Raw genomic sequence first — 24347 nt, forward strand, 5'->3', positions numbered from 1 at the left:
TGGAAGCCACACCCTTTACAGTTGTTTAAATTTATGGTGAATAGTTTCAAATGGAAAAAACAAAGGTCCACTGCCCATAGCAGTGTCCTCTGCTGTGCATAACTTCATTGTTTTTTTCCTCCCTTGCCCCCCTCAATCTTCCTCACTCTAACTTCCTTGGATGAACTCTTAAACACAGTAAACATACTTAAGTTTTATCTTCAGATCCGCTTTTAGGGGTACCCAATGACATAGGTACCAGGAGCAGATAATTTTCCAAAATTCCTATACAGGGGTCAGAAAACATTCAAAGACCTGGTTTTTTTTTTGTTGTTTTTTTGTTTTGTTTTTTTGTTTTTTCCAGTTAATGTACATATTCTATTTCCCCCAAACCCCTCTACCTCCAAATACAATTACCTTTCCATTATTTGCCTCTCTGGCTCCTTGTAGTCTTCGAGATCACCCATCTCTGAAAAACAGGCTTTCAGTGTTTCTGACGGGCTAGGAGCTGGTGAGTTCCAGATCCAGCCACATAACCTGATGGCCGGCACAAGGAGGACATTCAGTGTGACCGCTGCATCTAATTTTCAACTTCACAATTTAATCGAAGCTTCTGGGAACTTTATTTGCTTCATCTACCTCTCAGCACAGTTCGGGTGAAGAGCCCCCGAGCTCAGAGCGATCACCACTAGTCCTGTGCCAGAGTGAAAACCGGAGTGCCGTAGCTGCAGAGCTCACACCAGTCCCCCAGCGCCCCGTACAGCGCTCCCGGACGTTGCTCCTCTGCAGCAGGCACAGCACAGGGTACAAGAGGCAGCCTGGGATATGCAGGAGAAACTGAAGCCCCAGTAATTGCCCAGTTTTGTAGAGACACAAAGGAGAATCTTCCAGAAGAGAGAAATGTTAAGGAGGTAAGCCATGGAAATGAGCATGGTCTATCTAACAATGAGGCTTAAATGAATTTGAAAGCCGGATGGCACAGACCTGATCTGAAACCGGGAGTCGGGGCGCCTGGGTGGCTCAGTGGGTTAAGCCGCTGCCTTCGGCTCAGGTCATGATCTCAGGGTCCTGGGATCGAGTCCCGCATCGGGCTCTCTGCTCAGCAGGGAGCCTGCTTTCCTCTCTCTCTCTCTCTGCCTGCCTCTCCATCTACTTGTGATTTCTGTCAAATGAATAAATAAAATCTTAAAAAAAAAAAAATAAAAAAAAAAATGAAACAGGGAGTCACTAGCAGATTCAGAGAAGACAACTTAACAAACAAAATCAGCAAAGAAAAAACCTCTGCTGGAGGCCATGAGCTTGACCAGCACAGCCTCTGCATCTTGAACCTGCCACTTAAGTCTTCCTGAGGACTTCCTTGAGGACTTGAAAAGGACTGTTTGCCCAACTATCCACACAACCATTAAACAAGACTCTGCAGGTAACGCACCACACTGGCATAAAGCAGGCGCTCAGGAACTCTGAACCTTCTAGCCTGGCAAGTGACTGTTTTCATGAACTACAGTGATGGCAAGGTTCAAATTTCAGGAGGCCAGTATCAACACCAGTATTAACACAGCACGATGTGATAAAAAAACTAGAGATGGCAAAGGAGGTAAACAGCGTTTGTTCTGAGCAGGCAGCACAGGTCGGGATGGAGAGATCTGGGGAGACTGTGAGTTTCAAGCTGGGGCTCTCAGCATCATGTCACAGCAGGGAGTAAAGGTGGAGGTCCAGGGGACTGGAGGGGAAATAGAGTGCTTTGTTTCAAAGACGTGGACTATGAGTATGTGAGGAAATAAATCAGTGAAAATGAGAGTGCTAGGAAACTAGGAGAGTGGCTGGGTTCCTCTAGGGAAAGAGTGCACTGTCCTTGAGTTTTAGAATACGAAGTCGGGAGGACCAGGCACGCGCATGAGGGAGTACCATTACATTGATCAGTCCCATATTCAGGCTCCCTCCCACCGGTGCTCATTTGGTTCTGTCTGGGTAGCAGTGAAAAGGTATGAAGAAATACCCTCTCTAGTCTACTGTTGATACTTAAAGACATATATTTGTTAAGCAAGACTAAGTGGAAAGAAAACTCATCTGAAACCTCTCACAATGGACTTACTTCTCAAAAACCAATTCATACTCAAACAGGGAAAGGCGAAGCTTACTTCAAATCAAGTGTTGATATATTCTAAATTAAAACAGGTTTGTGTATAAAAGTAATCTGACATTGACTGACTTTAAAAACCTAAATTAAGGGGCTCCTGGGTGGCTCAGTGGGTTGAGCCACTGCCTTCGGCTCGGGTCATGATCTCGGGGTCCTGGGATCGAGTCCCGTATCGGGCTCTCTGCTCAGCAGGGAGCCTGTTTCCTCCTCTCTCTCTCTCTCTCTCTCTCTGTCAAATAAATAAATAAATAGAATCTTTAAAAAAACCCAAACACCTAAATTAAAAAATTCGGACTTTCAATTCGTATACATAAAAGCAGAACAAAAATTTAGTAAGCTAAGTATTAATGGAACTTCTCATTTGCTGGCTGCTAACAAATAAACTGATTTGATCATAAGGTACTACGGAAACAATGCACAGCAATCTAACTGTGGTCACCAGGGACTGAGAAGATGAGTATTACTAGGTACAAAGGGTCTTCTGTGTATGTGACAAGAATCTAGGCAACTCCACTATTCATGGGCTAAGGATGCTATCTGCTCCACTCTGGAAAAAAAAAAGAAAAAAAGATACAAATTCAATGTCTGGAATTTAACGACCACAGGGAAAAGATTAGAGCCATTATTTTTAACACAAACGGAAGGTAATACAGACATTAGGACGCTTAGGCCACACATGGAATAGAGGCACTATTCTTTTACTTTAATATACAAATTTAAGCCAGTATCCCAACCACCTCTATTAAAGCTTTTCATTTCCCAGTAAGATCTCTGATAATGTTTATGTATAACAAGTAAATACACAAGACTGTATCTTATGTCTGTTGATCTTTGGCACATTTGTCAAGTTGGAAAATGTCAAAAGGCAATAAAAATCTCTAATGACAGTTTTGCTCACTCTTTTAATCGTCTTCACATCAAAATATAAGGCCGCAAGAAGGCAAGCTGAAATTTTAGGATATGTGGAATAGTTTTAATAAAGAGTTTTACATACAGTACCTTACATATAGAACAGTGTGTTTGCAAATTTAAATAATATCTGAATGTACAGTGGCATGTATTCTTATCAAAGATAAATTTCAAGTTTACTGTGTATCAGTTCTAAAATGCATTTACACAGATTGCTAGAACTGATAAACAGAATGAGGCATAAAATATTCAAGTGTTATTTCATCAAATAGCCTCCTCTGAACAGTCTTTTTCCCCTTTTTAAAAAAGTTTCAAAACCTGTACATACATTTTTAATTTTTAAAAAGTCTGTTAAAAGGTAACATTTCATGTTAACCACCAACTCTTATAGACTATAGTAATAAAACTAGATATGTGCAGATATAAATATGTGTAGGCTATGTACATATGTACGTTGAGTGTTTGTTTCAAACAAGCACACACGCTCACGCACACCCGCGTATGGGGCACGGCGGCGGCACACAACTCACAAGAGCACTGGCGGACAGGAAGGCCTGGGCCCGAAATCCAGCAAGAGCTAACTCAGCAACTTAGTTGCCTTTGGTTTCAGAAATGTGTCCATTGGTGATCAAAGCTAAAAGTTTTGAGTGTGCATGTATTTTTTAAAAATAAAATTCATCTTCAGAAATGAAGCTTTTCCAGTATCTCACTACCAGCAGTTAAAAAATCCACAGCCACAAATTATTTCGTTATTTTTGTCACTCCTCATCCCAGCTGAGGTGATTTACAATATTTAATCTGAAGGCAAACACAAAGCATACTCAGGATCAAACTGTACGCTGATGCCTGAGTCCTGAATTCAACTGTATGTAGGACATATACAGTCTGCATGACATCTGTGTTTCTGATGGGCTGATGGCACACGCAAGACCCGGGAGCGGAACTCCCACAACATTTAGCACTCTCTCTCCAGCAGTGTCATCGTCATTTGGCACACGGACTCTTCTGCAAGCCATTCTGTTTATAATGAGCTTAATGCCTGCAAGAAATTTCAATTATTTGGCATTTTTTAAATATGTAATCAAAATGAAGTCAGAATTCCACAACTGTTTTCCTCAGAAGTGAGGCTTCCACTGTCAGTTTTCTGATTATGGACATTCATTACCTAGGAAACAGCTCATGATCCCATACAAGTTTAAATACTCTAAGCCCCGGAGCAGCTGGATCACCTGCAGAGAAGACAGTTCATACGGCAACCTTAAAGAACTCTCCAGAATCTCCTTGCCTCTATAGTTTTGCTTTTGGCCAAACGCTGGTTTATTACATAGATCTTTCTACTAAAAATTAGATAAGCACACCATCTTTCTTTCTACACGTATGTCGAGCTTCATGTAAAGCAACTATTGAAAAATCCTGCCAACTCAATTTCCTTGGTACAGATTATATTCAACTTCATTGATCCCTGGCATATAACACATTATCAGACAGCTTGCGCATAAGCTTTTTCTAATATTAGCTTCCTTGATAGAGGTTGTTCTTCCTTTTCCTTTCCAAGGTGCCATCCTATTGATGTCACAAATCAGTAAATGACCAAACATCACTACGTTTTTTAACTATCCACTTAGCAGTCACGTGGATAATAAAAATGATCAACTGAAGAAACCCACATTCTTTTCATTAGGTTTTCACTGTTGTCATACAGAGCAAAGAGTTGCTATTTGTTGTACTTTGCCCATGTCAATTAGGAGCTGTTTGATATGGCGCTTAAGTTGGGGCAGTCTTGCGAGAGGGTCAGGTGGCTCCAACTCCCCTGTGAAATCAAGCCAGCTTTCCAGAACTAAAAGAGAGAACAGAACAAACAAATTTAAATGGCAACTGGAAGAAGTCACAAGATGGTCTACCTGGAAGGCTGGAAAAGAATGGAGACAGAGTTCACCTTCCTTTCTCCCCAAGGCCAGGAACAGACTCAAGCCAGTTCTGAGAGGCTTTGGCAGCTTTTATATTATATCGTATCCCACAAGAGCTCTAGTCCTACTTGGTAACTTCTGTTCTTATTTTAGGTAATTTTTCCCTTCATAGGCATAAACTAATTTCATTTTGAATATCTCCTTCTACTCTCTTCTGGAATAGGAAACAGTTTCCTGTGCCTGCTGAAGCTATTATTTTAGACTTAAATAATCTCTACTTCATTTTAAATAAAACTTAACTACTCTAACCATTCTTTTTTTAAATCAGGAAGTTCTTTTTAAGAATGGAAAGGGGGTGGCAGCTTCTCGGTGTCCTTTCCAGTCCCACTACTTTATCATTACTTTAAAAAAATGCAAGCATATTAGAAGTCTAGGCAAAATGCAGTTAGTTGATTCCACACTTTTTATTAATAATAAGGGATAGTGTCCAATGTATTTTTCCCCCGTCACATATCTACTCACAACATTACAGTAACAAAAAGCTAAATTAAACCAAATGGAAGATGTTTTTGAAATGGGTTTTCTTTTCCTCTTTCCTCAGGGAAAAACAAAGCAGTAAGAGCTCTACCTTACTGTAGGGTGAAATTAAAAAAAAAGACGGGGGGGGGAGGTTACAATCTTATGTATGACGTTAGGAAAAAACCCATTGGATTAGGAATCAGTTACTTCTTACTCAATTTTCTCAACTATAAAATGGGGATAGTATCTTTCCTGTCCACTCCTCAGCGCCCTATGTAATAAAGTGAAAAATATAAAAGAAAAGCATTTGAAAACGTGTGTGCAAACTTCGGTTTTACCTACTTGAGCTTGTGGGGGTTTCTTGTTGTTGTTGATTTTACTTCCTACTGACCAGAGTGAGAGCAAAGATACAAAATGTTTCCCCTCATATTTTAAATATGCTTAAGGCCCTTACACTGACTTCCAAAGAAAACACAGTTCAATGAAACTAATAAATATTCCATATGTTCTCTATATTGTACCCGGTATTTAATTAACATCCACCTTAAAAAAAAAATGAGATAATATCCAATCGTATAGTTTTCAGCCTGCAAGACCCCAACCCCCAGCTGTACTGAATGCGGCGTGAAGGGGACAGGCCATCAGTAGGGACAGCACCAACGGTTCTCAGCCCGTAACTTAAAACACTTCACACAATGTTGCCATAACAATAATAAATACACTCTGCAGACGGTAGCCACTGCATTTTAGTTCTTTCTGAAAATTACCATCAACTTCTTTCTCTATCAGGTCCATCCTGCTGGTGACTTCGTTCTGCATGTTCTCGATGTGCGTAAGGAGATTGAGCTGCCACTGAAGATGTGAGTCTCCTGGGTCTTCAGTGCCCTTTTTATCATTATAAATAAATACTGTACTCCTCTCAGCCGGATTCTTCTCCAAAGAACCATTAGGAAAAAACAAAATTAGGTGAAATGTAATGTCATAACAGGGAAGATACACCAAACCCCTCATTACTACAACGATCAGTGAAATCCAATCAGACTCTTAGATTATTTTTAAAGGAAGTGCCAGCGCATAACTAAATTATAAGTGATGGTCCTTAAAAGAGCAGATATGCTTGCCATGTCTCTCCACAAAGCCTAGCACGGGGCTCCACGGAGAGCATTCAACGGGACGTGCTAAAGAAATAAGTTGCTAATTACACTCTGTAGCGAGAAACCCCAGCTCATCTAGACTAACCCCTTCCTCAATGAATCTAAGCTAATGACATAAGTGGAGTGAAGGCAGAAAGCAATGATGGAAAAATCATGAGGGCTGACAAAGGCCAGTTTAAAGTCTCATTACCCGTAAACTATAATTAACTCTTGCAGTTAAATCAGTGAGGCATGAGAGAGATAAAAATCTTTTAAAAACTTAAGAATTGCAAAATGCTTTCCACATACACAAAAAATCTGAACTCGACTCACCAGCAAGAATTTATTTCATAAAAGGGACAGTAATTTGACTAAATCATCTGCCACAAATATCATGAACTAGAGGCTTCCCAAATTTATTTGTTTACAGTGATTTCTTGATAAAACAAGGCCAGAAAAATAAAGACCTAATTTTAAAGTGGCATTACTAGCTGAAAAATCAATGAAAAAAGAAGAAACTATTTCTAAGACAATCTCTATGAATAGGAAAAAGTTCACAGAAATTCAATGGACACAGAGCTGTAAGAATTCAGTTTATCACATAATGCAATTGATATGCATATGTAAGTACACTAAAATTTTAAAAAGACTGGAATGCCACCTTTTATCTGAAACACATATTGTATTAATATAAACACACCCACAAACACTTACACGTTCTCACACACAGACATCTTCATTTGGAAAAAAAATATGTCTCATAGTTTTTGGAGGTATCTAAGCGTGATTATAACAACGGAAACTTTGATTAGGGCGAATGTTTACTGAATTACTACAACTCTGAATCAGGGGATAATTCAGTGTTCAAATAGCCAGTGTTTTCTAATAGAGAAAGCAAATATCTTTACCCAACAAGGTATTCGTGAACTTGGAAATGTAAGCCTAGTTTTACTAGGAATTCAGTATGTTTTATTTTATAAAACTGTCCTATGGTCTATCATATTTTCCAAGCCAAAACAAAGGAACTAGTTATACCTTTCCAGGCATTCCATCTTCTCTGACTGAGTAGCGTGAACGGGTTTTATCTTTTGTTTGGAATTCTCGCTCTTCTTCAGAACTACTAACATCATCATCCTCTGAGCTCCCAGGGTCTACAAGAGACTTGCAGTCTTGACCAAAATGTTGTGGCTTTTGGTAACTGTGCTCACTTGTTATGTACGTTCCTTCCATTTTTAGGGGCAAACGAGGTGGTTCTTTATGGTTCTGTATGTGGTATTTCTTTTCCTCTATATTAACCGTGTCTGGCACTGCTAGTTTCTTCTCTATCCCAGCAATTCCTTGATCTTGGTCTTTTCGCTTCCCAGAATAAGCCCAGAGATGAAGGTCAGGATGATGTTTATTCCTTAAAGCAAAGTTGGAGAAAAGAGCAGTTCAGGGGCAGGGGGGAAACAAGTTTAGTGCCATAATAAATTTCAGAAAGTAAAGCTGATACAGATAACCGCTGGTTGTCCGTGCGTGCTGTACAGAAAGTGTGTGGACTCAGGCAAACTGGTCTCCACTTCTCTGTGGAAGATCCAGATTCACTGAGGGAACCAGGCTAGAAGGAGGGCTGGGGTTCAAGACCAAAGCAGAGGTATTCTTTAGGGTAACTTGTCCCAGAACTTAATCCAAAGTTTGAATTCTTTTTTGCAGAATAGAATTTTATAGAAATAATACTCAGAAAAGCAATGACGAGGGACCCCTGAGGGGTTCAGTGGGTTAAGCATCTGCCTTTGGGTCAGGTCATGATCTCAGGGTCCTGCTCAGCACGGAGTCTATTTCTCCCTCTCCCTCAGCAAACCCCACCTCAGCTTGTGCTCATTCTCTCTTAAATAAATAAAATCTTTAAGAAGGGCAGCAATAGATGTAGTTCTGTCCACAGCTCACATCATCACTTGATTGATACCCTTCTTTTCCTACCGACGTTTCACCATATTTTTTTAAACTGCACAACACAAAAAACTTGTATATGACAATAGTTTAAAATCTTCATTCAGTCAAAAAGGGATACTTGCTCATGACAAAAAATCCAGGCAATAAACGCATACAAAGCAAAAACCTCCCTACCATGGCAATCATAAAAAAATGAGGTATTATCTTTTAGATGTTTTCTATACATATAAAATTATTTTTTTTAAGATTTTATTTATTTATTTATTTGACAGACAGAGATCACAACTAGGCAGAGAGGCAGGCAGAGAGAGAGAGAGGAGGAAGCAGGCTCGTCGCTGAGCAGAGAGCCCGATGCAAGGCTCGATCCCAGGACCCTGGGATCATGACCTGAGCCGAAGACAGAGGCTTTTACCCACTGAGCCACCCAGATGCCCCTAAAATTATTTTTTTAAATGGAGAAGTATATACTTTCTCTTTTTATACAAATGGGGCTCTCAGTTTGCCTTCCTCATAGACAACATATCTGGGCATCTTGCCCCCTCAGTGCACAGATGTTTCCCCCACTTTTACTCTAGAGCTCAACAGTACCCCCGTCTAGGCTCACCAGCCCATTCCTACCTACAGACGTGTGTGCGTGGTCGTGTGCTCTCTGCACACGAGTGGGGAAATTTCAGTCAGATACGGAGCTGCTGGATAGTGGGCACACACTTTAAATGTGATAAATGTCCAAGCGGCCTCCAAAAACGTTGCAGTGATTAGCCCTCACCCACAGTCTATGATAATGCCCTCCTATCGCTAATTCTAGTCATTAAAATTCTGCAGTGAGTGAAACCACAATTCTTCAATCAGAATCGATAAGAAAGGGAAATACTCAGGAAGCATAAACCTTTCAGAAACCTCAATGTTTGTGAATTAATTATTTCCAGGTTAGACAAACACCCAGGGGCCAACTTTAGTTTTCTTCTAGTAGTACCCAAGTATTGTTCTAAAATTACACATTTTAGCTTTTGGACCTCTAATTTAGTATCAGAAAATACTAAAATTCTCTTATAGTAAAGGCACAGCAGAAAGTTGGCTTTGTACTCTGTCTAATGGACCCTGTCTTGCTCTGTCACTGAGCTTAGACAAGTACCTCTATCTCTGACTATCCATCTATCAAATGAGAGGAGATCTATTTTTCAGGCTTATTTTAAGGATTAAATGAAATCTGATACTACAGCACTCATTTCTGGCATGAAGTAGACTTTCTTTTTAATAGGTTAGCTCTTCCCTCAAGTTTTAGCATCCATATGCCCTTTTTAAAAAGAAATCCATATTCAGATTTATGACATACAACAGAAGCAAATCACATTCAACAGTCACCGAATACTTCGATGTATACTAGGGACTGGCAACAAGATGATGAATAAGACATAAGCCCTACCCTAAAGGAACTCATGGTGTAGTAAGGAGAGATGGACATGAAAAAACAAAGTGCACAAAAGTGCCAACCTCAGTATGTAAGGAGTTTGCCAAGAAGGGTGAGTGATCAGCCCTGGTCGGGCAGGTATCATGAAGAGGCACCTGCTAAAAAGACTAGCTGTAGAAGGTTCGAAGTGTTAGGAAAGGCCTGTAACTATGATAAAGCAGGCTTCACTCAGGGATTATGGTTTGGTAGAGCTGCAATGTCTGGGGAGAACAGGTGGGACAGGGAAGACTCCGCAAGCAAACAACAGAATACACGTCAGGGAAGGACTGCGTGCATGCTGCGGAGCCGGGAAGGCACTGTGGGATATGAAGCTGAAAAAGAGGCAAACTCCTATTTCTCTCTCTCTCTCTCTCTCTCTTTTTTTTTTTTTTTTTTTAAGATTTTATTTATTTGAGAGCATCAGAGAGCGCACATGCAAAAACAGCAGGGAGAGGCACAGGGAGGGAGAGAAGCAGACTCCCCACTGAGCAGGGACATGGGGATCAATCCCCGAACCCTGGGATCATGACCTAAACCAAAGGCAGGTGCTTAACCGACTCACCCACCCAGGCACTTCAAAGTCCTACTTATCTTTTACTAAACTCATACTGGCAACAGTAAGGATGAACTCAAAGAGTACAAGACTGGAGCCGCAGAGAACTAAGAAGGTGTGGCACTGTGAAAAGAGCGGCCTGGGCTGGGCCAGCATGAAGAAGAGAGACACACAGAACAACGAGAAGGAATTACAACGGCCAGGTGCCCGGGCCCACCAGGCTGAGGGGACAGCTGCACAGACGGAGGCCGAGGAGGGGGAAGGGTAAGTTTCCGGCCCAGACAAGTGAGTCCCAAGGAAGACAGTCCTGTGAGAAACCAGTGAAGCATCCTGTTTTTATATAAAATACTGTCTTAAGAGAAGAATTCTAGGCAGGGATTAGAAGAACTGAAAACATGGGCTTCGAGAATACCTGGACATGTTACTTAGGGAGGCTCAGGCTGGGTTTGTTTGTTTTGTTTATTTTTTCTTGTTGTTGTTGTTTTAAGGGAAAAGAGTCTAGGATGACTAAAACCCATTTGGTGCAGAGTAGAGGGATGGGTTATATGACCTGCTCCCTTCAGAGTCCATCTTAAAGTAATTAAAAAATACTACTTCATCTGGACACCATTCCTGGAGGAGCACACAAAATACCAGCTCACCAAGCAACTGTACTTAATTCTGCGCCTACGGCAATTACACAGAACAGCAGGGCAAGGACTAGCATTTGCTGGACTAGCAGAGGTGGTAGTGACCTTCATCCATGCTTATTCATTCCAGGACGAAAGGCAGGAACCAGCTACTCATGAAAAAGCTTATTAATCCTGTCTATTTTTCAAAGTTAAAATGTGTTCAATATCTCTTCTGTCTCCCCAGTTGCTCATCTGAACCTTCCAAAGGCTGCCTGATGACCCGGAATTCAAGTGCGCGCCACCCGCCGCCGCGCGGCTCCGCACTTACTTCAGTATGCCGATCTTCAGCTGCAGCCCGTGCAGGACTTCCGTGACACCGTAGACGTCAGCAAGCAGGTGGTGTGTGGATACTATCTTTTTGGCATTGAGATGAGAGTAATTTTCTTTTAAAAACGATAACCCACACATCCTCCCGTTATCCAACCAGTCCTTATCATACCGATATTTCGCACTCCACCTCTGACCTGCAGATGAAGGTGACATTAAAATGACAAAGCTTTCCACTTACTTCGACTTCCCTCCCACTGGCATCTACTAACACTGCCATGAGCAAGGTGAGCTCTGGCACTAAGAATAAATTCAGAAGAAGAGCAACACAGCATTCTGAGAAGCCGGCGAGCCTCCTCCGACCTCGGGGTCTCCTGCCCACTAGCGACAACACACTCCACTCAGGATGTGCTCAGACGCAGAGGACACCTGCAGAGGAACCTTGAGGGGACGGCTTTCCATTTCTGATGTGTCTGTCATCTGCCCTGTAGAAGGGCTGAGAGGGCTGGACAGAAACTAAACGGGGTACCCGTTCTCTCGCTAACATTTGTTTTGAACTGGATGAAGTAAGAGTTCGACTTAAGTGAATAAGGACCCCTCTTCAAGATCTCACAGGCTCCTGTATAATCCAACATCTTCAACGTCAATGTCTGTTAAATTAGTTGCTTATGTGTCTGTGACCCCTACTATACTATGAGATAGTGGAAAGGTATGCTTAGAATCAATCATCCTACTTCTTACCAGCATTTGGCAAATAGAAGGCATCCAATGAAGGCTGCTGAATGAACAAACAGATATCTACATTCATACAGGTCTGAATCATTCTCCTGCCTCTTAATGTTTTTTTTTTTCCTTTCTTTTTTTTTTTTTTTTAAAGATAGACAAGAGGAGTACTGGTAGGCTTTTATTTGGGAATATCTAGTTATCTTCTACCTGGGCAGATGAAAGTGTACACAATATGCAAGACCTTGCTACTCGAAAGCCTCCGGCACGGAGGAAGGCACTGAACAAGGAGTCTAAAGGGACAGGTTTCCACCTCAGTTCTGCCATGTCTAGTATTATCCTTGTGCACATGGCATGCAACTCTCCATGGCTCAGTTGTCTCAGCAGTAAAATAAAGGGATGGACCGTGATCATCGGGAGAGCCCGTCTACTAAAATGAGCTGGATATGCAGCACAGTCAGGAACTTTTTTAATCACATCACAAGGAGTTACATTCAGAATACAGTTCCACTTAAAGAGGCACACATAAACCTATTTAGAAATCAATACACAGGGACACACGACAGGGCTAATCCTTCTCCAGGAAAATGACCTACATTAACTCTGTCCTTCGAGTAGTGGAGCAGTTATGTTAATAAAACGAGGCTAATGTTCTGGCCTCAATAATTGACACAGAAAACGAAGCTGTCACAAACAATGAAAAATATTTTAAAATTTCACCATGGAAGCAGAATTTAACTGATGAGGAAGTAACAATGTCTTATGCAGTGGGTACCCTACGTCAACAGATCTCTAGGCATAACGAGATCGTGGGCATCTTGCCACCAGCACGGGGAGGAGGCTTACCAGGGGGGTCCCTGCAGACGTAGCAGATGTACTGCTCGGGGATGCTCTCCTCCAGCAGCCCCATGCACACGCTGTGCTGCCAGCAGAGGCACTCTTCACACTGCCGAAAACACAGGAGTGCTTAGTCACAGGTCTGCTCACCAGCAAAAAAGACAAGTCCCCTTGCTTTCAGCTAGCACTGGCCGTCTCTCGCTGCCTCCCAGAGCTCAACGCTTACTCCACACCATGATGCAAGTGCCGACAGAGGATGAATTTTATATTTCAAAGAGTCGGCTACTTCAAGAACTCCCTCTTGTTGCAGCTATTAAAATGTGCCTTGATAGATTACTTAAATCACGTAACACACACATACACAAAACTACTGCTCTCATTTACTTCCCACTAATTTGTAGGGGAAATATATCCCTAAAATAGCTTATTAAAGTGTGGACATTTTTCTTAAAAAAGACAAGTTCGTAGGATTGCCTGTAGCAGTCACTTCTTCAAGTATAACCTGTGCGGTGACCCTATACTTTTGTAGTTCCCTTATTTGAGAATACCTTTGAAAAGGGTGAGAAAACATTACTCTTTATTCTTGCAACTAACATCTCCAAATCTGCTAAATGACATCACAAAATGTGGGTTATGCTCCTTTTTTCTTAAAGATACCCTTTCTACAGAGAGAGGTGGTTTGTAATGCTCAGGCCCTGTAACAATTTTTGACAAGAGAGGAAAAGTTTACTTCCTCATCTGCCCACTGAAGGGCTACAAACAGGGATCCAGGCCCAAAGGGCTGATCCAGTCTACCCTTCAATATATCTAGATGCTCACCCACCCAAATGGCTTCCAAAAATGGCTTCCAGAATTTTGGCTTGAAGACCTTAAACTCAACACTCTCGCAAAGGGAGAGTGATCGTTACTTCATCTGAAGAGACCTTCAAATGAAGAGACCTTCCCGTCATTACTACTGGGATTTTAAACATGATAGGCAAGAGACCAGTCTTCAGTGAGACCACGAGTGACAAAAGAACACAGACGCCCTGATGTGCTTGCTGAGCACCTGAAATGATTATTTGCCACAACAGGAAAGACCGGTTACCTGGATCATGAAGCCGTTCTCCTCATCCATTTCACAAATACACCGCACAATCTCATTAAGAGCATCGTCTTCATCCTGAGATTCCTCAAAATTGGTTGAATCGAAGTCCTGATTATACTCATCCCCACTGAGAAGCAAACTCTCTGTTGAAGAATCATCTAGGAATTCCACATCGGATAAATCTAGAATATACATAAAGGTATTCTCAGTGTATTTTTTCCTATGCTTGTGTCACTTTTCCAGATAGAAAGGCGCTAAAGGAAGTGATAATAAGCTATTAAGTATATAAAAAGGAAGGCCAGATATATGGGATTGGCATATGTCTCTGAACAAAGAAACAATTTTTGAAGAAACAGTTATGATTGGCTTTACATCTTAACATCTACACTATTACAAGTAACCTGGAAAGTATCCTTCGTCTTGGTGCTTATAGAGGTCATGGCTAAGGGTGGTAATAATTCAAATCTGCATAGTTTTCAAATGCTTTCACAAACATTAGTCCTTTTCATCCTCCCCAGATTCACAGCTTGTAAAAAGAATGGATTATATTCTTTACACGACAGTCAAGGCACTTTAGCAAAAAGAAGTATGCCTGCGGTCTGTAACATCAACACTGCTGTTCCTGACGGCATCAGAATCCTCAACCACCAGCGCACTAACTGTGCAGCAGGTACTATACTAAGCACTTCAAACAGAAGATCTATTACTTGCTGGAACAGAGCGGCCAGCTAACGGTCGAGCTAACTGCAGGCAGGACTACCTGACTCCAGAGCCTGTGCTCTCAATGTCACCACTGCTCCTGAAACTGTGATCACAAGTTCCCTATGTAGAGTTCTAAAATTTCACTTTGCTTAAAATATTTTAAAACTGAGTAAGTATATTCTAGAAACTAGATTTATGACCACAACATTTTTAAAGGCCAGGTTTTAGGTTTGTATTTGTACCACTGCTGATGTCAAAGATGCCAATTTAGTCCAGCCACTGAGGAAAAAGAAAAAAAGAAAAAATCGAGGCAACACAAGGAAAAATTTATTTACAACAAAGGGAAAGAAATGACGACAGGACACTAAAGGTTTGGCAGGAGTGTGGCTGGAGAAACACCGGGGATGCCTGGTCGAAGACGTGCCCGCTGCTGTGAGACACCTGGAGGCCCCTCAGGGAGCACCTGAGCGACAGAGGTGGCTCCTTCTGCCTCAGTGACTCGACCTCTCGTCATGGTCTGCGCCACTCCTGCACCTGCTCCTTACTCGCCTCCTCTGTAGAGTGTCAACAGGCCGCAGCACTAAGAGCTCTGCATTCTGAATGCTCCATGGCCAGGGCTTAGAAGGAAGCCTGCTATACGCAGTAAGCTGCTCCAGAATGCTCCTGAAGGAGCTAAGGAGGGAGTCCATAGCCAGAGAAAATTCTCTTTCAGACAATCGGACCAGAAAGAAGTTGGCCCGATTCGAACTAAAAAAAGTCATGCTGTTTATATTTGAAATATTTCATGATTTAGTGCTTCTTTTACCAGTTTCTATTCTGATTTTTCCCGTTTTTGAATGCTTTCTTTTTGACTTATCCAAAGTTAATGTTTTACAGAAAAAGAAACATTTTCTTTTCTTTAGGGTCTTAGGATATCTTGAAGAAAGTGAGGTCAGAAGAAATATTAGAGAAATACAGAAAAATTTTCAAGGAGCAAATCAATTAGGCATTATAAAATCCTTCTAATAACAAGATAAGCAGTCTTGAGAACCGAGAGGGGAAATTTCACTCATTCCTCATTTTACTATCTTAAATCCAAAACTAGTATTTTCTCTTGGGCCTTCCTGAACACAAGTTCATGATTCAAAATGGCAGACCGGAACGCGAGTGAACAGTTCCAAGCACAGCTGCAGCATACGTGTGACCTTACGTGGATGGCAATCAGAAGAGAATTCATACAACTATTATCACTGAAAGGAATTAGCATGTGTCGCACATATGTTTTCATGGCCAAATAACCAGGTTTTATGGCATTAGAATACAAACTTAACATACTGGCCAGAAAACCTAGTTTGAATAACTAATTCCCAAGCATCAAATGTTTGGCTGAATTCTAAGGACTGAGTAAATGGCTCCATGGATTCAAAGTTAAAAAGAAATGCAAATTAAAAAAAAAAAAGTTCCCTCTCGTACTGAAATACCACATGGACAACAGCTCCAACCGAGGCCACAGGAACACCATTTTCTTGAACTACCACTGCAGTTTCCCCAGACACATTCTCTACGTGGTGATTCCAGATCATCATCACCCGGGAGCTCATTAGGTGTCAGGCATTGTGAGGAGGTCCAGGAAGGTGTTTTAACAAGCTTCCCAGGTAGTTCTGCTGCATGCTAACACTTGAGAACCTCTGGCCAACGCCCCGCACCCTGTACCAACGCCCCTCCTCCCTCCCGGCTCAGGGCTCGGTCACACGCAGGCCAGGACTGGGGACACCTGCCTTCAACGCTCTTGCCACTAAGCTCTCACACGGCTAGTTCCGACAGCACTGCCAACCAGCTAGCCTCTCCATTCTCCAGCACTCTGCATAAGGTGAGGACTTTCTGACCTTGGCGGCCCCAAAAGGAGTATCCTTATGTGACTGTCAACCCTAAGAATGACTCAGGAACTCCATCTACTCTCCCGGAAATCTCATCTGACTCTGCAGCACACCTCTGGATCGGTCGTTTCAAAGCATCACAGTGACAGCTGTCACACACACGTGGGGTGAAGAGCCACTGGCCCAAAAGGGAACAGGGGACTTGTGCTTGTTAGAAAAGGAAGAGGGAGTTTTTCCTCCCTCCCCTCTATGTTTGAAAATGTTAAATCTCCAAACTGCCTGGTGCTTATTTTAGGAGGAAGGGAAAATGGCACTTCTCTCCACAGGAGGCCAGACAGGAGTTAGGCCTGGAAGAGAGCGAGTGGTATCCGTGAAAACAAAAACACATCACCTAGGACCTACCATGCTGGGCCCTCAGAAGAAAGGTGAAGGCTGGAAGTGAGCTCAGCCGTCAGTACCCCTGGGGTTTCACATAAGATGAAGACCCCATCCCTCACTCTAGTCTCCAGCCACTGCCAACAGGGTCTGCATGGGGAGAGTCTCCCTCCCACTGCTGGGAGCCCTGGAAGGTGAGTACACTCAAGCCGTGGCAGCCAGGACGGCCGGCAGGGCAACCTGACAGATTCTGAATCCACATGTAAAACACCTATAACCAGTACATAGTAGACACTAGGAACTTCCTCACCAGATGTCCTATAATTAATGATAAGAGCCAATTTTACCTTTTAGAAATTTTAAAAAGTAGCTCAACTTGCAAAGGTTGAGATTTTCCTATTAGTTTCTGGGATAACTTCTTCAATAGCGTGCTCAACTAAGCCCTCACTGAATGAAGTATGTTTCCAGCTCAGTTCCCCATTTAATAATCTTAAGACTTGTTTAAGCATTACATGATTACACATACTTTCACCACTAAGATCAACTGACAAAATTGCCCTCGGGTACTGATATGTTGTATTTTTCTCCGTAAACATGCTTCGCAGAGCCAGAGAACTCCCAGAAGATCGAGTTAGTGGAGAAGAGCACCTTTCCAGAAATTCTAGAGAACTGTCTTCATAGTCTGAATAGTCTGTAACATAAGATACATAAAGAAATATTAATAAAGCATCAGGGCATCAGGAAGAGTCACTATAAAAATTAACAAGAAAGTTACGTTTTACAAGACATAAAATAACCATGCCACCAGCGAGATCGTGGAGTATCCAAACAACTGGGCTGGGGGAGAACAGCCGGGACCCGTACCCCCAGGCAATACACACAGACCACCAGGGAGCGCCGCGTTCCAGCTGGTATCCATAAAGTCTTGCGAGCGAGTCCAGAAGGGAAAAATGATTATTTCTACAGATTCTCTCCATTATAATCATGGCTATGTCTACAGGAAGATGTGCAAGATGGGAATTAACTTTTTTCTTTTTTCCAATTTGTAAAGAGGCACTCCTAATGTGTAGCATGTCAATTATTACACTGACAACTGATACATTTTTCAGCAAAAAATATTTCAATGAAATTATGTGGTCCTAAAAGAAATTAACCCAAGTCCAATCCTCCTCAGCTTAGCAAGAGCCATGCAGACAGAGGACAGGAAGCAGCCGCCTGCAGCTTCCAGGAGAGCTGGCTATGCTGACAGGGACAGACAGGAGAGGGCAGGATTCGGGGTCCTGGGAAGGCTCCGGAGCAGAGGAGAGCCTGGCACACTGAAAATCTGAGACTGTGGCTATAGCACAGTGAGGGACAGAAAGAAGAAATGAGGCTAGAGTGGCAGGGGCAGGTCTGGTTACACATATGTTTTTATTTTTGAGTTTAATCCTAAACTCGGCAAAAAGGGCGTGACACAAGTCCACTTCTGGTTTTCAAAGCCTACTGGAGCTGTGGAATGAGGAAGGGTGCAGGGAGGCGCAGGCAGGGGGCGCCACAGTCTGGCCTGGGAGAGGGCAGCTGGCTTGAAAACTGACGGGGAGACACAGGGATCTGCAGGTCTGCAGACCACAGGTCTCTGGGGCTGGCCTGGCGTCAAAAGGGCAGTTTCCAGGCTTCTGCTTGAACTACCAAGAGGTGAAAAGAGGGCCTCTTGGTTGGGGCTGAAGAGTAAGAGGGAGGAGGAGAAACCAGACAAGGAACTGGGTCCAGAGGAAGATATTTATTTATTAAAGAATTTATTTATTTTAGAGAAAGTACAGTGGGAGGAGACATAGAGGAGTTGGGAGAGGAAGAGGGGGAATCCCTGCTGAGTGCAGGGTGCCACTCAGGGCTCAGTCCCAGGACCCTGAGATCATGACCTGATCTGATGGACTGAGCCACATAGGTGCCCCCAGAGGCTTTTCAAAGATGGGAGATCCTACACATCGTCTGCAAAAATCTAAAAATAAGGGGAGGCAGGGTGACAAGTGAAGGATTTTAAGAAGAGAAAGACAACAGTTTCCATCAGCATAGAGGCAAAGCAGTTAAAGATGGACATAATAGCTAAGCACATAGTTGTAGACAGATGGGCAAGTTCTCATCTGGTGGCTTCTATTTCCTCAATGTATATGAGGCAAAGGACACCTAAGGCAGGTTAGGGAATGGAAAGAGGTGGAGGAAAGGTCAAGAGTAGGAAAGCAAGTTTCCAGAAGAGCAGTACCAGTGTAGGTGTGCACTAAGTATCCATCTAAAGTCGGTGGTTGTGGTGGACAAAACAATGGTCCCCAAAGAGGCCCACATTTTAATCCCCAAACCTATGAATGGGTTAGGTTCTGTAGCAAAGCAGAATTAAGGCTGCTAATCAGCTGACCTCAAATTTACCCTGAATTATCTGGGTGGGCCCGATGTAATCACAAGAGTCCCTAAAGACCTGAGTGGCTGTTGCTGACTTTGAAGATGGTTAGGGGGACATGAACCAAGACACAGAGAAGCCTCTAGAAGCTAGGAAAGGCAAGAACATGGATTCTACCCTAGAGCCTCCCAAAAGGAATGCAGTCCTGCTGACACCTTCACTTCCGCCCATCAAGACCCATTTTGCACTCGTGACCTTCAGAACTTTAATAAATCCAGGTTTTTTAAAGTCACTGATATGTAGTCCTATGTGGTGCCAGCAGCAACTGGACACTAACATAGCACTGACCGTACATACTACAGCACAGCCACGTCTACTGCGCACCCCTGTGCCAAGCACAATTCTAAGTGCTTTACGTGTATTAACTCCTAATCCTCCAGCTAACACAACGAGGAAGCTACAGCCGCTAGTGCCATTTCACAAGCCGAAGAACAGAGACTGAAAAGGTTGAACTGCCCAAGAAGACACAGCTTTCTTTGTAAAGTCAGCCTTCAAACACAGGGAGCCTGACTACAGAGCCTTACTCTTAACCAAAAAGCGTGACCAGTGGATTTCAATGTTTCATGTATACACAAACCGGAAAGCCTGGCAAAGCAGATACCCAGGCCTCGCCACCAGCAGGTCAGGAGTAGGCACCCACCTGGACGCTGCAGACGCTGAGACTGCAGAGCGACCCTGGTACAGCACGGGGCCACTGTGCCTCTCCTGGCCCCACAGGCTCTACACAGCTTGCCCCATGCCCTCTTACTTGGGCTCAGGCGAGGAAAGGGCATCTGCTAAATGCTAGCTGGCATCGTGTTCAGTACCTGACGAAGATTACCTGACTGAATCCTCAAGGTAAAGCTGCACAGCAGAAACTATTACTACCACTTTAGACATGAGGAAACTGACATTTATACAACTTAAGTAACTTGCCAAAGGACGACGAAGTTCCACTTTGCAATGAAAATTTGAACCCAAAGCTCAGCTTTGAAAGTGGCCCTTTGATCAATGACATGTTATATTGCCTGAACGTCAGAATAATGACAGAAACCTCAATTTGGTGGTTACAAATAAAACAGACTGATAGATAATCTTTCCACGTGGTATTAGCAACTCAACAATACTTCTTGGCACTCTACACCACGCCTGCATTCCCCATGCCAGGCCCCTCTGGCTATAGTGAACAAAGGTCTACTGCTAGCTTTAGGTTAGATCAGCTGTAATCCTCCACATAAAGCCCCTTCCTTGATCACTCCAGCTTCTCTACACTACAGACAGAACTTACTCTGTATCACTTTTACTTCCCAATACGACCTGTGCTTCTTATCACTGTTACAATATGCTGATAAGGCTTGCCTACAAGCTCCTAGAAGGGAGTCTCTGTTTTCACCACACAATGTTCCAGATTCTCCTGGCATTTCTCATTATAGTTCTTTTAAATCTCTCCACGCCTTTTCATCTTTTCAGATACAGGAAAGATGAGAAGATAAAGCGACTGGCTCAAAGTAACCAAGTGGCTCAAAGTAACCAAGGTAAAAACTGGCAAGGATGTCACTCTTAAATCCCAACATGGCGATTTCTCCTACGGACAACCGTTAAGAAAGAACTTCCTCGCCAGCAAAGACAAGTAAAACCTGCTAAAGGGAAGAACGCAGGGTCCAGCAAACACTCTCTAAGGCCCAAGAAGTAACAGAATAACAGAGCATGATGGTTCAAGTTAAAATTAAGACTAAAACCAGACTCCCTGGGTTTGAATCTGCTTTTCACCACTCACTAGCCATGTGAGCTTGGACAGCTCTACTTGTTTCAGTTCACGGTTTCTAAAATGGGTATAAGAGGCTTCACTGTAAAAAGCATTAGTTAATGGGAGGATTAAATACATCACTGTATAAAAAATGCCTACAGCACATCTAATACATAATAAGCATGGCAGGATATGCAAAATAACATTCAGTGTTAAGAATTTTTAAAGCTCCCTGGTTGTAGTAACTGTAGAATAAAATGCATATTATATTAGGAACCTCAAGTAGGAATAATGTGAATGTTTTAAAATTAAGATGTCTTTAAAATTTTAAAGTTATTTAAAACCCCCTATTTCCAGCTTTAAAGACTCCTTTTCTAATTTAATCTGGAGAAGAGTCACTTCCAAGATGAATGTAAATAACCCAGAATAAATTCTCAAATGTAATAATTAATTGCACAGATGCCTGTGATTACCCAACTCCACACCTGCTGTGTATAAAAAGCAATGCTTCGGTGCATCTTTAAGTATTAGCTAGGATTCTATTTACAAAGTTAAGATTTTTCATTTATAGGTCTGATTTTAAAATGTAAACGATATAAAGCTCTTTTCAATTAAAAAATAAAAAAATATATGAACATGTTTTTAAGGATTAATGGCTCTCTAAAAGCAGGAGTAGTGTAACTGCAGAACACAACTCTGAGGTGCCAATTTTCCTTGCAACTTTTCCTCTCGGTCTTACTAATCCAGATCACCCTCTTTCTTCCAGGACACCACCACCTCCTGCATTCTCCCCAATGCTGCCAAAATGTGACCCCCTCTTCATTTGTCCTTGGTCAGCCCCTCCCTGTTCCGTCCCCCCCCCACCCCGCCCACCCTTACACAGGGTATTAGCACACTAAGAGTCTGTGTCTGCTGGGGAGTCCTGGAATCGATCTGTTTGCTGACGTGGCAGAGGGGGTCATAAGCAGCTCGCCCTTCCTGCCGTGAGGCGAGGCTGTCCCCGCTGCAGTACCCCAGTCCGCCAAATCCCCCTGGCCTCTGGTCACTTGGGAATTCACCTGGCAGTATGATATGTGGTCTGAAGCTTCTCGAGTCTGCGTTACATTCCCTCCCAGGAGGGTATTCATACATCAAATGTGTTTGTGATCAGTGGTTTTTGTTTATGAAGCTCCAGAATTTCCTGACTTTAGGAAAAGTCAGGAGTCTGGGCCCCAGGGACCCGTATGTGAAAGGGCGGGGTGAGGGGAGAACACACAAGGGGCAGTGCGGGCACACGAGGGGCAGTGCGGGCACACGAGCGCACAGATATGTTCAAGACATTCTCTGGAAAGTAGTTTCAAGCTTTTCAGTCCTCTGTTTGATCCTATGTCAAATGTACGCTGGCAGCTTTTGGGTGAGAGAATGTAGAAACAATTAAGATATGATTTGGGGCATAGTGAGGGAATTAAAAATCTGAAGAATTTACCACTAATTACTGACTTGGAAATTTCCCAGCTGGCTTTATAGTTTTTAAAACTGGCTTTTAGGGATGCCTGGGTGGCTTAGTCAGTTAAACGTCCGCCTTTGGCTCACGTCATGATCCCAGGGTCCTGGGATGGAGCCCCACAGTGGGCTCCTTGCTCAACAGGGAGTCTGCTTCTCCCTCTCTCCGTGCCCCTCCTCCCCCTGCTCATGCTCTTCCTCTCTCTGACAAATAAAATCTTTTTAAAAATTTAAATAAAAAACCTGGTTTTTACAAGTGTTTAATGAATATGAAAAAAACCCTGGGATGACATAAAGCATGTCAGTCAATACCACAAAAGACTGAGGTGCCTGTCACATAGTTGAAGAGAACCTTTCCTCACTTTTGAAGGTCCTGCTCTACCATTTTCCCATTTGAACTGATAAACTCCCCACCTCAGAGGTTACCACGTCCTGAAATTCTGCTCACCATTCTCTTGCTGTTCTTTACGCTTCTGCTACTTTTTGCTACTTTATGCTGTTGCTATGTTCCCATATAGTTTTGTATTACAACTTTTTGATCTTTACATATAAAAAATCATATTACACGCTTTCTTCAGTGATTTTTAGCTTATCATTTTGTTCCTGAGATTCCTGTGGATATAGTTCATTTATTTACATAGTGATACAGATTCCACGGAATCAGTGTGTGACTTCTGATGGGTATCTGGGCTGTCAGCGCTGCTATGGCCATTCTCTAACTGCCTCCTGATGGGTCATGAGAGCCTAGTTAGGAACTGTAAGTTACATGGCAAGCACACTTGCCAATGGCCGCTTTCCATAGTAGTCAGTATTGTGTCTCCACTGCCTTAGCAACATCTGATACCATCCACCTTGTAACTTTTGCAGATAGCTGCTAGGTAATAGATGCCGACAGGTATTAAAAATTACATTAATACTGCTTCTCATAAGATTGGACATCACGTTACATATTCATCTTACCACTTTACCAAAGAGATTTCCAATTCTGTGAAAATACCTGTTAAAATCTTCTGCTTATTTTCATACTAGGAAATTTTTCTTTCTATTCTAGACTTGTAAGTTCAAAACACAGTATGAATACCAATCCTTTGTCAGATGCACCTGTTGCAGTGTTTTCTGATAGTCTGTGCTCTTTTCACCCTCTGTATAATAGTTCCATTTCTTTTCCCCCTGTAAGGGAATTTCTTTTATATTTTTTATTTATTTTTTCTTTTTATCTTTTGATACCCTCACCCACTTCTCCTACCCCCACCCCCTGCTTTTGGCAACCAATATTCTATTCTCTGTATCTATGAGGGTATTTTTTTTTTCTCCCTTAAGATTCCACATATAAATGAGATGATAAGGTATTTGTCTTTCTCTATCTTATTTCACATAGCATGGTGACCTCAAGGTCCATCCACATTGTCACAAATGGCAAGATTCCATTCTTTACTGTGACTAATACCCCACTCTGTGTGTCTGTGTACACAAATTCTTTATCCATTCATCCATCAGTGGACACTTAGGTTGTTTCCCCAACTTGGCTACTGTGAATAACGCTACAATGAATATGAGGATGCATTTATCTCTTCAAATTAGTGTTTTTGTTTTCTTTGGAAAAATATCACATGGTAGAATTGCTGAATAAGGTTATTCCTTAATGTTTTAATGTTCTGAGGAACCTCCATACTG

The 24347-nt window shown here is 42.5% G+C and overlaps 1 protein-coding gene across 22 annotated transcripts in view; it reads right to left on the reverse strand.

Annotated features, from left to right (window-relative positions):
- Nucleotides 1-2998: 2998 nt before the first annotated feature.
- PHF20L1 (PHD finger protein 20 like 1) overlaps nucleotides 2999-24347 on the reverse strand; it is a 75207-nt gene continuing 53858 nt past the window's right edge. For 12 of the 22 annotated variants that reach the window (XM_082719790.1, XM_082719786.1, XM_082719781.1 and 9 more), the window contains 7 exons: nucleotides 17561-17725; nucleotides 14102-14283; nucleotides 13024-13123; nucleotides 11456-11651; nucleotides 7620-7986; nucleotides 6219-6384; nucleotides 2999-4862 (listed from right to left, as the gene is read on the reverse strand). In XM_082719790.1, coding sequence (XP_082575916.1) covers nucleotides 4720-4862; nucleotides 6219-6384; nucleotides 7620-7986; nucleotides 11456-11651; nucleotides 13024-13123; nucleotides 14102-14283; nucleotides 17561-17725 — 1319 coding nt within the window. In that variant the 3' untranslated portion in view covers nucleotides 2999-4719. The remainder of the gene's footprint in view (nucleotides 4863-6218; nucleotides 6385-7619; nucleotides 7987-11455; nucleotides 11652-13023; nucleotides 13124-14101; nucleotides 14284-17560; nucleotides 17726-24347) is intronic. The other 10 variants (XM_082719793.1, XM_082719788.1, XM_082719783.1 and 7 more) reach the window with 3 other exon arrangements.

Source organism: Mustela nivalis (genome assembly GCF_964662115.1).
Source record: "Mustela nivalis genome assembly, chromosome: 2".
Classification (NCBI taxonomy): domain Eukaryota; kingdom Metazoa; phylum Chordata; class Mammalia; order Carnivora; family Mustelidae; genus Mustela; species Mustela nivalis.